This window comes from Mytilus edulis, chromosome 5 (assembly GCF_963676685.1).
Source record: "Mytilus edulis chromosome 5, xbMytEdul2.2, whole genome shotgun sequence".
NCBI classification, from domain to species: domain Eukaryota; kingdom Metazoa; phylum Mollusca; class Bivalvia; order Mytilida; family Mytilidae; genus Mytilus; species Mytilus edulis.
In genome coordinates, this window is record NC_092348.1 from 72,290,846 (window position 1) to 72,307,289 (window position 16,444).

Genomic DNA, 16,444 nt, shown 5'->3' on the forward strand with positions numbered 1-16,444 from the left:
ACTTTTTACTAACAATAGAATGCTGTTGAGCTAAGATGTATTTTGCCAGTTATGCTGTGAAAATCACATGACATCACTATGATAACAAATGAGGCCAGAACAGGAATACAGAGGAAATAAATTTGTTAATATAGCTTAAAATCACAAATAAAAAGCACCAAAATATACTAAAAATATTAGAACTAGAGGCTCTTATGAGCCTGTGTTGTTCACAATGGTCTATGTGCATATTCAACAAAGGGCACTCTCCAACATTGTAGATGTGAATATAATTCATGACAAAATTAACTTTTGTTGATGTTGCATTGCTGATCATTTATTCTGTTTAGTGCAGAAAGAGTGACAGTCTACTAATTTGACTTGTTGATCATTTTTTGGGCCATGTGAGCTAAAAAATGCATACACAAAGAAAGAAAGTGACAGAGAACGTATCAGTAGATGGACTGGGAAACAAGGAGCTGCTAAGATTTCTCATCAGAAAAGAAAACCCATCACATTCTCTTCAACAATAACCTGGATGTATAAAATGTTCTAGTGAAAGACCATCTGAAAAATCCTTTGAACACAGCCAAACAGATATGTTTGATTTCCCCCCAAATATTATTGGATTGATGAATGATACATTTCAGCTACATACAATAAGATATATTGTTGGTCAGCTACTAAAACTTTCATGCAATCTAAGGTCTGCAATGGTAGGGCTGGTTTTCTTTAGGTTCCAGGGGGCATGTCATGGAAGGCATCTTAGAACCTAGATAGTCCTTACATCATCTTAAGAGAACTTTTTGCGCTCTTAGACTGTGTTATAAAAAAGATCTCATCTAAGGATATGTCCTAAGATCATCTTAGATTTGATTTGCTCTAAGAAGTTATCACTAAGATCTTATCTTATATTTTGGTCCCAACTTTAGGCCTACTTATAAGATGTCTTAGGATAGTCTTAAAACAATTTAACCAATTTTACAGTTAATAACTGTATTAAATCATTATATAGTTTGCCCTTAAAACTTTTCTTCAAGGATCCATAACTTAATCCCCTAGGCCAATTAACTAAACTTTAATCCAGCAAATGAAAAAGTGAGCTGTTGTTAGTAAGAATTATATTCTTAATTTGCATTTTCTTGTCACTGTTGAATGAGATTTTGCAAGGACCACATGGAAAATAATATAATAGACCAATTTGATTTACCACCTAACACTGATGGAACATTTAAGGAAAAACTACCGACATTGTCCAGCATTAATATCTGGAAGTTTGAAAATTGCAACAAACTTTAAAACACACATTAAGGTAAGAAATATAAAACTTCTTTAATTGGCAAATGAGAAGGGGGAGGGGGTGTGGGGTGCAGGGAAATGGTAAAAATTATCAAATCTTGATATTGATTTCTGATATTTGTATAAAATGATATTGGGAATATTTTGGTGTTTGGTGGTCCATGAAAAATCTTCTAAACAATTTATTATACAAACCTATAGAGATGAATAGAAAAAATTATAAAATGAATTTTTCATTATATATAATTATATACACACCTTACTGCCACCTTACATACAACCTATTGTAGCATACAGAAATCCTACCATTTTTGTATATTCTTGTTAAAATAATTGCATCATTATACAGCAATGAGAAAATTGCTTTTAGGACTACAATAAGACATCTTTGTTAAGATTATCTTAGGATACCTTCAATGTACAGTTGGAGATATATCTTAAGACAAATCTTAGGACATTTTGGATGACATGGCTCCTGCATTTTACTGGGTACCTTATGACTTTTTACAAGTTCCTTACAAAATAAGGATTTTACAAGCTTTGGAAATAAGACCAGAATATTCTGCGTTTTTATGGTAAAAGAAATGAAATGCATAGTATAAAATTATTTTTATTTTTAAAAAAAATTATTAACAAATCATAACAAATTAAATATTCATAAATAACAACAAATTCTCTCTTTCTTTTATACAGTATTTGAATTAATACAAATTAGTTCAATTAATCCTTTCATAAATACAATAATTTAAAAAACACATTTCAATTATGAAGTCTCATTTTGTTTTAATAAACAATCGCAAAATGTTATAAATAGTATGCTTTCCTCAAAGTGTTTTGATACAAAATACAGTGTATAGGATAATTCAGCTAAAATTCTTTAAGACATGATAAGAATCTTATGTTCAATGTTTCATTATATCACTATAGGGAATTATCATTTTAATAACAAAATAAATACAAAATATATATCTTTAAAAAAAATATGTAAGGATTGGAACATTCATTTTAATAATATACATAAGTATCCTTTGGAAATTCAGTATTTTTTTATAGCTCAATTTTTTGGACTATTAAAAAAGTTAAAAACAACATTATTATTTACCTGGAATGAGTAGGAGTTTGATGAATTCTGTATTAAATACATTTTTCATCTTATTGTTCATAATATGCTCACTACTATTTATGAGATCTAATCAATATATTTTGTCAATTTTTTCTATAAAATATGCAAGATATTAATATCCAAGTTCTGATTTAAAAAAAATCATTTTGTTTATAACAATTTTAGATAATTTAAAAAATACCATGATTTATATCTAATATAAAAGTTCTAACACTGCTTGGAGTGTTTTTCAATCCTTCCCTTGACTGTGAAATACTGGACAGTTATATCTCAAAGTGAAGAAATATCCTATCGCACAAGATAAGGTGGTGGAATCAGTTTCTCTGATGATTTTAGACAATTTGTTGGCAATCTTTAAATTATCCATATTTCTTTAAGTGATTAAATCCACATGTTGATTATAACAAAAATAAGTCAAGGCCTTCCAAAAAGTATAACAGTAAATTAGCTTAGAATGAGAGTAAAAAATTGCAATTAGCTCATTGATAATAAAAAAAAAATCTAATAAATACATTTACAAATAAGTCATAAAAGATGTACAATCAAAATCTGTAGATGCACATTATATTTTGACATATCTAATTATAACATGTTTTGTCAAATTTTTCTATAAAATATGCAAGATACATATTTCTGAGATTAAAAATAATCATTGTTAGTTATTAACAAGTTTTAAGTTATTAAAAAAATACATGATTTATACCTAAAATAAAGGTTTTACAACTGCCTGGAGTGTGATTTATCTCCCTTTGACAATAAAACCACTCAGCTTCAATCATACTCTGAAGTATGAAGTATATTATTATATATAAAAATCCATTGTAAATTTATATGTAAAAGTTATATAGAGTTAAAGAAATAATGATACATGAAACATGCCTAAGTCCTCTTTTGTTCAAATGAGTTTTATGAAGTGATCATATAATATTGTGTACATTACTATTCTGTATAAAAAAAAATCATCGAAAAAAATATGACACAAGTTTCATATCTGATATTGCCTTGAAATCTTGACTTGCAAAATTTAAGCAAGGTCTGATCTGGAATATTATGTGCAGACTTTATTACAGAGCAGATCTGACAACACCTTCCTGGGCCATAGATACAGCCAATACACCATCCTGTCTCCACATTCTCCCTGTACATAAAGCTTTCCCTGCTCCTGTAAAAAATAATTCAATTATCACAAAAATTAGACCAAATAGTAAAATGAAATATAATAAATCTTTGATAAAAGATTGATTTATTGATTTGGTGTTGAAACACACTTTTAGAAATACTGTGCTAAAAGTGACGGTCAGTATCCATTGGTGGAGGAAGCCAGAGTGACCAGAGAGATCCACAGAACTTTGGTAGGGAAACTATCAATCCTATAGTCAATCAATATTGAATTCCAATGCACATGCTTGATTTTAACTCACAACCTCAGTATAGACAGGCTATTGATACAGTAGTTGGACTACTTAAACCACTTTAACCACTCTGTAACCTACAAAATGTAAGTCCCTGCTTGTGAATTTATTTATTTTTTACAGCTAGGGAAGTAAATGGACAATGAATAAAGGGCTTACCCAAATAATCTTCATGAAAATGATACTTCCAAATCCTTATACAACTGCATAGTAAATATCATTGACTTACAATGTACCATTAACAGTTCCCCATACCTTTTAGCAAACTTCACCATGTAAACTATGCAAAACTTACATAATCAATAGACAATGACTGAGATGGCAGGGTAAAAAATCTCCATTTAAAGAGTTAAACTAACGATTGAAGAAATTAAATTTCACTTACTCACATAAAAGCAAAATAAATCTAGGTGCCTGAAAGTAAGAGATCCTGCAGATTGAATTGCAAAAATGGGCATTTATACATATAATAAGATGTGGTATGAGCGCCAATGAGACAACTCTCCATCCAAGTCATAATTTGGAAAGTAAAGTTTGAGTTTTCTAAAAAGCTTTGGACTGCTTCTTTTTATCATAATTTAAGGTTATATGTGTGCATGTGTTTGTTAAATCAGTATTGGAAACGTGGTATTTTTAGATGTTGATTGATATAAAATGGATGTACTTAAAGAGTGTGCGTTATACACCCATACTTTTAAAATTTTTAAATGACTTGTTGAAAATTAAAACAATTATAAATAGACATAACTATTGAGGTGGGCCTCTCTGGAGGTGTACATGTTGTACCTAGATTGTCAGAAGTTATAGAATACAGATAATGCATTTTTGTAAACATTGTAGAGGAACATTGTTTAGCAAAGCACATCCAGCAAATTGCAGAGTAACAAAGCAAATAAACAGGCATTCATAATTGATATTTCAATATTGAATGTATCTGTAAAATTTATGCATAATAAAATGAACATGAACTAATGACAGTTGATCGGAACTGAAATACACATAGTTAATTTTCCAGCATTTGATGTCTTATCCTGGACGAGAAAAGACTGTAATTCTCTATCTCATTTAAGCCAATAGCTGTTGCTGTATCTCAGCCACATTATAATGCAACCAATCAGAATCTATCATGTGATAAGTAATTAATTCAAAATGGTGTGTATTTTTGACTGAAACTAAGGCAGCAACCATTTGATTTTTCTGGGGGGGGGGGGGGGGGGGGGGGTGGGCTATGGTTTTTTTTGGAAAAAAAAGTTTGTTTCCAGTTTTTGGAGAAAAAAATAATTTGTTTTTGATTCTGAGAAAAAAAAATTGTTTGTTTCACCCTCAGCTGCCACTATATATAATGCTAAAATTGAAAGAAAAAAATTGTTTTCGACTTGTCGCGAAAAAAATAGATTGTTTTTCGCCACAGGCGAAAAAAAAAGTTTGTACAGAAAAAAAAAACCATAGCCCCCCCCCAGAAAATCAAATGGTTGCTGCCTAATAGCTCTTCACCGTGATGTGAAGAAAAAGTGTGAGTTTTGTCTACCTACCACATTGTGGACATTCTATCTCATACAACATCCATTCGTCTGCCCTGAAAGGATTATGGAACCACATACTATGATCTAATGATGCCATGAAGCCTACTTTGGTCCCTGGTACAGCAGGTTGTAATGCTGCACCCAACAATAACATATCACACATAAATCCTGCTATACACTGCTGTAACTTTCTGTCTGGTCCTGAAAATAGTTAGAAAAATCTCAAGAAAACATGCTTCACATTGACAACGGATTATAATCAAAGTTTGAGAACAAATGTCCACAATTTACAAAGGGAAATCTCCAGAATTAAAGGATACAAAAATTAAGTAGGAAGTGCACAATAGCATTATATGGTAAAGTAAGTAGCCAAAAATTCTAATAAGAGGGCTTTTTTTTAGGATTCGAGGATACAAAATGGGTACCCTCGTAATGGCTAAACAAAAAAAGAATAAGATTAAAAGATTTGAAAAACTAAATCGTAAATGGTTTCACACATTTCATACAAATAAATTTCCTCCTTCTGCTTGCTCTCCTTTGCCACTGAAAATATACATGTCCCTCCTTTGTGAGACAACTAAAAAATTAGCTCAATATCTCCTGGTTCAAAATACAGAAGGGATGAGGGTCAAGTCCTCTACTTACCAATATGACCACTAGCTTTAACCCAGATGTACCATCAAGGTTCTCCCTGGGTCAAACCATGGTAAAGATGAGGGTCAAGTTATTTACTTACCAATATGACCACTAGCTTTAACCCATATGTACCGTCTAGGCTTTCCCTGGGTCTAACCATGGTAAAGATGAGGTTCAAGTTTGTCTACTTACCAATATGACCACTAGCTTTAACCCAGATGTATCTTCTTGGTTCTCCCTGGGTCAAACCATGATAAAGATGAGGGTCAACAGGTCGTCTCTCTATGTGCATTTTCCTTTCTAATATCCTCTTAATAAAGTCTCTACTTTCTTCAGTTGTTTCCTCATTTCTATGAAAAATATCAAGTTTATATTTAACTAAAGCTTTCCACAAGGAATCATATACTGTTGGTTCTGTCATTTTTATTGGAACTGATTTTCATGGAATGATGAAATCTTGCATTTTCTTTTATATTTGATTTCATAGTTTTGCTTAAAGGGATAATTCGCGATTTTTCACTTTTCATCTTATTATGTTCATAATACCATAAAAAACATATTCACCAAGTTTTATTTTGATATGAAAAGTAATAAAGAAGAAAATTGGGAATTACTAATTTTATTTCTTCAAAACTGCCTGACTTATGTGACGTAGTTTAAGTCTTTTGCATGCCGGGAGTGAAATTAATCTCACTTAAGTCTTGTTCGTTAACCATCTTATAACGCTATTTAAAGCGCATCGACGACTTTTGGTGTAGCTATTAACCAACAAAAAGTAAGTGATAGCCATGCAACTTTTAAAATTAGATTGTAGGATTTATGTGTGGATTTTTTTCAATCTAATTAAAATTAAATTTTTTATACGAATTTTAGTAATTAAAGTAAATAATACAATTGATCATATTTATGATTTTTTTCGACAAATACTTTAAACAAACATATGAAACTGACATGATCGATAGTGTATTAAAAATACATGTTTTTGCTTCATTCCAGCAAACATTTTCACTTGCTTGTACTGTGGAAATAAAATGTGTATTAATTTGTGACACTTAGTGAATGTTGAATGCATAGTAAAAATCAAGGTAATTAAAAGATTAGCATTATGTAATTCTAATCCTTTGATCTTCATTCAGTGACATCTAGGCGTCACGGTTCACCATTTCAGGTGTGAACAATATTTCGTATGAATGATATACGGGAGTCAGTTGTAGTTTTAGACACAGAAATGTAAGAAAAGAAATAAGATTAATTTACGGGAGTAATAAGGTCGCACAATAACTGAATAGCTGTTGTATATTTTTATATATTTTGCATAAGCTTACTTTTAAATGAATTATGACTTCTGATTACTTTTGTAACGATAAAATACTGAATTATTTTAATTGAATAAATTTATAAATAAAAATAGCCTACTAAACACGAGTGTATGAACTAAAAATTGTACTTTTTTAAATTAGAATCTGCAACCTTTTATATTTCAAACAAATCATTAACAATTGCAATTATATAAATTAGTCCATCCAAAGCGATCTTTATTTACCTATTTAGGAATTAATGTTCTCATCAAAATATTTTAAATCTCACAACGCATGAATACTTCAGCTATTTAAAAAAAAAGATGTTTTAAAAAATTGACAGGAAATTTAAGGATCTTCTTGGAATGGAATAGAAAAATTACGAATAGATATTCTTTTCAAGTGTGAAAAATGTCAACCAAATTTATTTATAATCGGGAACGTCCTTATTCAAATAGTCTTCGTCTCACAACGTATAATACTATAGCTATTTGACCAACGATGTTTAAAAACAAAAGACAACGAATTTAATGTCATCTTTCCCTATTTTTTGAATGTAATTATAAGTCTGTTCAACTGGCAAGAATACCCCTAAAGCGGACAAGCAGTTTATTCTTTAAATTGCTGTCATTAAATATCAAGAAAGAAAATAAATCTCGAAATTGATTTGAAACTTTAATACTCAATAGTTTTCCTAGAAAACATTCACATCCCTTGGGGATTATTAGTGTACGTCCAGTTGCATATATATTACATGAATGTCGGAATAGTTGTGATGATGACGAATTTTTTCCTTTATTCTAGAACAATCTAATTGATATATAAATCTGTGATTTTACTATGTTCATAACTTCGATGAACCAAAGCAAGTTATATATCGACCTGTATTTAAATCAAATTGGTTCTCTTCTTTTTCTTCTTTTGGTATACAATAGTCTATCGAATTCGTTGATTACATATACTGTTGGCATACGTTGACTAGTCTATTTACAAAACTTTTACCCCAATTTACACAAAATGTATGTTTCTTTCTTATGTTCAATGTATATACATGTATATATTTTAAATTGCGCTATAGTTCCGTAACTTTCTATCCAGGCGTATAAACGAATCGTCGACAAGTGCGTACAGTTTTTTAAATCAATATTTCTGGTATGTTCCAATCTGTCCTTTACTATTGACAACGAGTATACATTACATTTTCACAAATTAACCCTTGGAAAAAATATGTAAATAAATTTTTATTTCTTCAAATCTTTTTTTTTTGGTATTATTTATATTTTTGTAAATGATATTCTTTACACCAGAAATGTTATTTATAAACAAGCGTATGAGTTAAGTAATGACTAGTATATTATATCACTGACAGAGATGTATATTATACACCTGATAGTTCAAAATGGAAAGTTTTAAGTAATCGGCCGTGTACACTGATCAATACCTACAGGAGTGAAACGATGCATGAACTTGCAAGCCCGACAGGAAATCGATTGAATACCTGGACGTGTCACCTCACACCCCTAACAATACCTTTGGGAGTAATACCTTTAGCCATGCTGGTGATCAGATGAGGGAAGATCCGAATTTATTTGAATAAAGTTTATTACTTTATAGAATTATGAACGAATTAGATTTTCGAAAACAATTTTCACGGAACACTTATTTATGATTTGAACTTTGACTTTTTAACTAATTCCAACATTACAGTTTAAAAATAACAGACTATGGTTATTTAAAAAAAAAAAAAAAAAAAAAATTGGTATCATGTTAGTTAGTCAGATAAAACAACCGTACAAGATATTGACACGCAATTACGACTACATCGGTTACTGTAATTTTGGTCCTTTGTGGTTTATAGACATATCGTAATTTTTAATCGGGGAAGATGACAAAATGGCGGAACGTAGAGAATTGAAACTCAAAATTTAAAATCGATGGTGATCTCTTATCTAGCGGAATAAAACTATAATATCTATAAATTTGAGCATTTTTATACAGAATGGACATAATATCAATTTTTGATTTTTTTGCGAAGTTTCCCTTTAAGTCTCCTTATTTTCCTGTTGAAAATTTGTTGTCAGTGAACATTTAAATTTGTGGGTCCTCTGTATCCATGAAATCAACAAAAGTTGGTATCCATCAACTAATAATGAATCCACGGTATATGAGCTCAAAACTTGGGATGTCATTGAAAAAATTTTCATTTATAACTACATTTCATATTCAAAATATAATGAAACCTGTGTAAATTCAATCTTTTTGGACGATATTGTTAAAGGGGCACTTGCTAAAGTTTGATTTTTTTGTTCAATCAATAATGAAAGTGGAATAGTGAAATAACAATTCGCGCTTTTTGCAGCCAAAAAGGTTCAATTTTGTCAAATTACTCTAAGAAACATTGATGATTAGTTATTCACTTGCAAGTGAATATGTTGATCTCTTTAAATCTGTATTCATGTGAACTTCAATTCAACCCCCTAGCTAGAGATTGACAACGCATGCATTGTATGTGTACTGGTTATTTAAAGAAAAAGAATGTCAACAATGAAAGTAAAACTACGGTAAATTATTTGATTACTAATTCGATGCACATAAAATCATTCTTATACGGTTAAAATCAATGAGAAACATATATTTTTAATCTATAAAATAAAATCAAACAGACCTATAAAAACCAATTGCACGTGTTGGTTTAATCTATTCATATTTTTATTTATGTTTACATCGCTTATATGGTCATCTGAGGTTAAATCAATAGTTAATTAGATGGCGTCTTGGCTAAAATTACCACGAAACGAACCTATATATTATCTACCCCATGCTCTGTAAACTGTTTATTTTAGACTTGTGATAGTTTGGATAAATGTTTTACATTGTTATAAATCAAATATGAGAATTTGAGTCAAATCGGTGACCATGAATTTGACAGCTAGTGCCCCTTTAAAGATATAATTTTGACATCAAGATGTTTTAATGTTTTTGTAGTTGGGTTGCTCTCTAATTGACATACCTCATATCTCCTTTTATCCACATATAGTTTTGTCAGAAGGGGACAAGCTTATACAAAGCATGTAAGCATGTAAGCAGAGTCACCCGAGTTCATAATTTTAGCGAAAAAATGGGGAAAATAAAATATATACTATATAATACTACTATTTTTTTTTTAATTCCCCCATTTTTTTGCAATAAATATGAAATCGTCAGGCAACTGTGCTTTCATGTACATGTACTTATATTACTTACTCTAACTGGGATTGTAAAAAATCATAGCTTTCTACTAATTCTTCTGGTCCTGGGACTACAGGCATGACATACTGATGTTTATATGGATCAGACTCCTCCATCTTAAATGAAGCCTGCATGGTAAATATTGGTACACTATCCTGTGTAGCTTTGATTGCTCTAGAACTATATGTAGATCCATCTCTAGTTCTATCTACATGGTATAGGATATGTTTCTTGGCATTTCCTGGTAAAAAAATCAAAAGTTTCTTCAAACAACATGTGCATATGATGTAATGGGTAACAGGTTTACATAAATAAATTCCAAAAAATAATCCTACATATATTTATATATTCTAATTTGGCAATGATCAGTTTCTTAACAATTAGATTTGTTAATTTTTTGTTTTAGGTTTTAAAATTGTTTTTTAAAACGAAAAATATATGTAGATAAATTCATAAAAGGTAATGAAGGGTATACTCCAATTAGACAGCTACCCGACAACACTGAAAAAAACCCATAAGAAATCTACAGGTAAACAAAATGACAATTACACTTAAAGATGCTGCAAAAACTACCATTAACAAGTTTCTCACTTGAGGCAGACACATGAACATGATGAACATCCATTTACTCAAAGGTAAAATTGATTCAGAGTCAGAATTTCATTGACAACAGCACCAAATTGAAACGAAAATATTGGAATTTCTTTTGTCTGAGAACTAAACTTACCTCCTCTTAAAAAATAACAATGTAAGCTGTGAATATGCTGTTCTTCTTTGACAGTACGACAGGCTGCTATCAGTGCCTGACCAATTACCTGTCCTCCATAAACAAATCTTCCAGCAAGGGGGCGCCAAAGATTCACTGGTGAAGCCCTGATAATGATAATAAATTAGTCTTATGACTATAAGGGTAAAAAAACGAACATGGATTCATAATTAATCATGGGGTTTATAACATTTATAACTCAATTGTGAATTTCATTGGTAAAAGTCATCCATGAAACTTAAGCATGTTAAGTATACAAAAACTGGAAAATAAATCGCAGGAAGTATAAATAAATGACATACATTTGACATATAGATAATTATTGCAAAATAGAAAAAGAGAAGGTGCTCAAGTCTAATATTGGCCTCAATTTTTTTAATTTTCAAATTATTTAAAATGTACAATTATTTTTTAGAAATAACTTTTGATTAGTATCGACACTGGTATTGTTTGATTATTGACCTTCTTAATTCTATCATAAAAGGGTGAATTTTCTTTCGGTTTCATTCACAGGATATCCCACTGCCTATTTGTGATTACAATAAAACTTCAACTGAATTATTTCCCTTGTGGGCTTGTAAAATTAGTAAATTGTTTTAAATTAATGATTAAATAATTGTTTTTTTTATAAAATGTCAAAATGTAAAGCAAATTTATTTTACTATAATTCATTGATTATGTTGACAGATTTTGTTAAATTTGCAACTTATTGTTTAGTAATTTTATTATAATATAAGATATTGTTTCTACTCTGGGAACAGTATATCTAACAGGAAATGAATCTGATACGCTTTTCAGTATAAAATTGAAAAATCTCGGACTCCCAAGACTTCCTGAGATTTATGGATTTTGGTAGGGTTTGACTGAAAAACTATTGGAACTGCTCAATAAATAAACCACATATCTCTATAGTCGTAAAAATACAAGTTTTATCATTAAGAAGATATATTTTGTCATATAAAATTACTAAAATAAGTATGATTTATTTGATGTGAAGTGTTTTATAATAGTTTGGGAATTTGTAAATCATCACGGCAATGGCCGCCATTTTTTTATTACCTTGTTTGCATTCTGCACAGTTCTGTGATGAACTGCTTGCGATATTAACAAATTTGAAGTGACAGAATACAAGTTTAAATTACGCTAGCATCACTATAAAACTAGTTTGAATGACATTTTATTGATATTATCAGAAATTTTTAGGATAATAGTGAGTATGTTTTAAAAACTTGTCTGTTTCCGTATTGTATCTTTATTTACAATGGCACGACAATAAAATCGACTACAATCAGGTAGTGTCAAGTTCCGTTAATATATATGTTCCTGTTCTACTCAACTATTGTTCATTTAGTTTGAGATGGAAACTGTACTTTTTGGACCCCACTTAAAAAAAAATGTTGTGTTTTTTTTTCTTTCTATATTTACATTTTCTACAATGGTCCAAAAAAGGGGGATCATACATTGTAGAAAATTGTAAATATTTTTAGTGGGGTCCAAAAAAGGGGGATCCATGACCTAAATACCTGTGATTGAAGTCCGAGATTACTCTGAAGTCCAACGGCAGTTTTGCCAGACAAGCTTGGGGCCCCAGCTTGTCTGACAAAACAGCCGTTGGACGTCAGAGTTATCTCGGACTACTCATGCTACCAGGGATGGGGTAATCGTAATCTGTAATCGTAATCGATTGTAATTGATTACATTTTTTCAAGTAATCGACAGTAATCTGTAATTGAAGACATTTTCGATTACATGTAATCGTAATTTAATCGATTACAGCAAAAATTTGGATGTAATCATCGATTACTTTCCGATTACATTTCGATTACTTTTATTTAAATAAGAAAATAGATTTGAAAAAATAAAATAGATCTTAAATAAGAAATGTGTCTGTCTTTCGTTAAGTTCTGTACTACATTTTTTAAAAGTAGTAAGCTTATTTGTATTAAATTTCCTGAAAACATCATTTTCAATCAGAGTTGAAATTAAAGCTTAGAATACATAAACAGTTGATTTCTTAAATGTTATGATATATATACATGTATATAAATTAAATTAAAAATGAACACAAAATCCTTTTAACAATGAACCAATGGCAATGCATAGCAATTCTTTTTAGAAATAGATACATGTATCCCTTTGACACTATAAATATATTTTGTATATAATTTGATTGGAGAAGTTAACAACATTCTTGCCTTTACTAATGAGATGATCAAAGTCTTCTAATCAATAACAAACATACTTTGTTTTTATTTCAATTATCTTATGTCTAATAAAGAAGGAAATTTACAATATTTAGCCCCAGGTTATAAATTATACTCCAGTGGCAGTTAAATAATCTGTAATTAGGGTGGTTATCCAAACAAAAGTTTTAAAACATGCATGTCATTATAAAAATAAATTTTGATCTTAAAAATTAGCTGAACTAATTAATTATTCTACTTTTTTTTTATATTTCCTTAAACATTGTAATTAACTATGCTAAAATATTTTTTTTTAAAGAGTAAAAACAAAAAAGATAACGTGTCAGTAAGAAAACTAATTTTTTGAAAAACAATTAGTTATGAATAAGTGATTATTGCAATGCGATGACATCTTTCATATATGTTGAAAGTCAAAATTACGAGATTTTTTAAATATTTCTAATTTTCATCAAGAGATTTGATCTAAAAAGCAGCTATTAACTTATAATTTAGAAACAATGCTATAAATGATGCATTAGGTAAAGATCTTAATTTCCACTATATATACAAATGTTGAGCAATATAATTGTGTTTTACTCCTGTTATTTTTTGTTGAAATGTTGAAGTATGTAATTGACAGTAATCGAAAAGTAATGTAATTACTTTTGATAAAGTAATCGATTACATACTAAAATTTGAGTAATCGATTATTAATCGATTGCACAAAAATCCTTCATGTTATCGATTATTTTTAATCGATTACATTTGTCAGTAATCGTGCCCATCCCTGCATGCTACTGTGATTGCAACTTTACTTTTGAGAAATTTCATAACTCAATGCTTTTACAAATATATATAGAGAATTTTCTAGCGTAAAACATTTTTTAAAAGAAAATTTCTGCAACCTGGGACACATACAGATACATATAAAACATCTATATATTCCGATTTGAATACTAAAAAGGGGGACCTGTGTCACTCTTGTTGTTGCATGATTTCATGTTTAAAATAATATGTCTCTTGATCTTGATCTTTAAACAAAAATGATATATAAACAACATTAAGAAACTATTTTCTACCTGAAGATATTAGTGTCAATATCTTCCAACGTCAAATACGATCTTACGAGTTCATTTTCTAGATCGTCAGTTCCAGTTGCTGCCATTGCCATTTTCTATGGGAGGTAACTCTAATAATATTTGGCGCGAAATATAAAAGTGCAGTCATATAATATTACTGTTATACTGAATGTGAATTTGCATTGCTGTGCGGCTAGTCTCGATGTTTAACTTTTGTACATCCACCATTCATGGCCCTGTAATAAAAGTGAGGCAAGTGTTCCTGAGACAATATACCTAAAGTTAATAAATGAAACCCAATTTCAAACATTTCAAGTATATTTAAATAATATTTATAATACTTTTATTATTAAGAGATTTGGGAAGTGGTTCCTGAATAAATGTTTTTAAAATATGAATTTTATGAAGAATCTGATGCCATCTCATACTTTCGAATACAAATACAAATACAAATATTTTTATTGGCACAAACACAATTACAATAATTGGCAATGGCCCATACAACTGGTATACAAATAGTAATAATGCATAGAATAGCAATAGGCATATTTAGAACAATATCATCGAACGATATCAATATCATCAACAGTAAATGATTAAAAAAAAAAATATATATCAATTACATAGTTGGTCAAACATATTAAGTATTGAAAATAATGACTATATTAATATGTAATATTATGAACAATGATTATTAGCAATTTTATAGAGTTTGTTCTGCTTTACGCAGGTTCAAACTGTCTGAGATGAAAGAGGAAGTTAGTTTTAGGATTGTGTATGAATTATTATTTAATAAAAAGATTATATTATTTTCATGTTTTTGAAATTTTGTAGGATCAACGATTGTATTTGAAACTTTATGGTAAAATATGTCCCTCTTAGTTGAGTATTTTTCACAATGTAAAAGAAAATGTTTTTCATTTTCAATTTGACCAGAATTACATACAGAGCAGTATCTCTCATTTCTGGGAATATTTAGATGTCTCCCTCTTTCAATCATCAGTGTATGAGCGCTTATACGGATCTTACATATTGCAGCTCTGTCACTTCTGTTTTTTAATATATCAACATAGGGTGGTCTTCTGCCCATTATGTAGACACTTTTGAAAAAGTCTAACTTTTTGGATTCAAATATATTTGCATTTTGAACTTGCAAACATTGGTCATTAATTCTTTGTTTAATAGAATTTAAATTACCTTTAACATAATTAAAGTTATTGATGATATAAGACATTCCAAGTTCATTCAAAAGACTCTTGACCTTTATGAACCAAGGGTTTGAATCTACAGATTTAGTGAATATATCATATGCCAAAGAATTTTCCGAAGAAACTATATGGTTCAGGTAGTTGAATATTGAATATAATATTTTATTTTTCAAGGGAATTCTATTAAGTTCAGCTCGACATCCATCATTAGATGCCTTACAGTGAACCCCTAATATGTCTTTGATAAATTTAACATGAAGTTTTTCAAATGGATCAGAGTCTTTAAAATGTGAATCCACCCCCCAAATTTCACTACAATATGTAAGAATGGGAGTAACTAAACAATCAAACAATTTTTCAAGAAGTCTACATGGGTTGTTGAGACCTATAGTTTTCTTTATTTTATAGTATGCCTTCCTGGCTTTTTCCATTAGAGTATTCACAGCAAGGCAAAAATTGCCATTATACTTTAAAACAATACCCAAGTAACAATAATTTGTTACTGTTTCAAGATATGCATTATCATAAGTAAAATGGTTTAACAATGTCTTGCCATTAGAATTAAATATCATAATTTTTGATTTATCAGTATTAACTTGTAGTTTCCATGTTGAACAATATTCATGTAAAATATCAAGAGATTTTTGTAGACCCTCTTTGCTTTCAGATAGTAAAACAATATCATCTGCATATAAAAGAATGTTCAAAGA

General features: G+C 29.7%; 1 protein-coding gene across 1 annotated transcript; it reads right to left on the bottom strand.

The window, feature by feature from the left end:
* Positions 1-1,874: 1,874 nt before the first annotated feature.
* LOC139524399 (acyl-coenzyme A thioesterase 8-like) lies at positions 1,875-14,649 on the bottom strand. Its single transcript, XM_071319169.1, has 6 exons — positions 14,527-14,649; positions 11,226-11,371; positions 10,514-10,739; positions 6,165-6,322; positions 5,346-5,537; positions 1,875-3,563 (listed from the first exon to the last, which is right to left on the bottom strand). Exons 1-6 carry the CDS (start codon positions 14,616-14,618, stop codon positions 3,466-3,468), a joined length of 912 nt encoding a protein of 303 aa, XP_071175270.1. The 5' UTR covers positions 14,619-14,649; the 3' UTR covers positions 1,875-3,465.
* Between the last annotated feature and the right edge of the window lie 1,795 nt (positions 14,650-16,444).

What these genes read in the sequence shown, in the direction of transcription:
- LOC139524399 (XM_071319169.1), bottom strand. Translation starts at nt 14,618, where the DNA reads ATGGCAATGGCAGCAACTGGAACTGACGATCTAGAAAATGAACTCGTA. An exon ending in TTTTTACAATCCCAGTTAGA is followed by an intron (nt 6,323 to 10,513) that starts GTAAGTAATATA and finishes TATTTTTCATAG; the next exon opens with AAATGAGGAAACAACTGAAG. An exon ending in GATAGAATGTCCACAATGTG is followed by an intron (nt 3,564 to 5,345) that starts GTAGGTAGACAA and finishes TATTTTTTACAG; the next exon opens with GAGCAGGGAAAGCTTTATGT.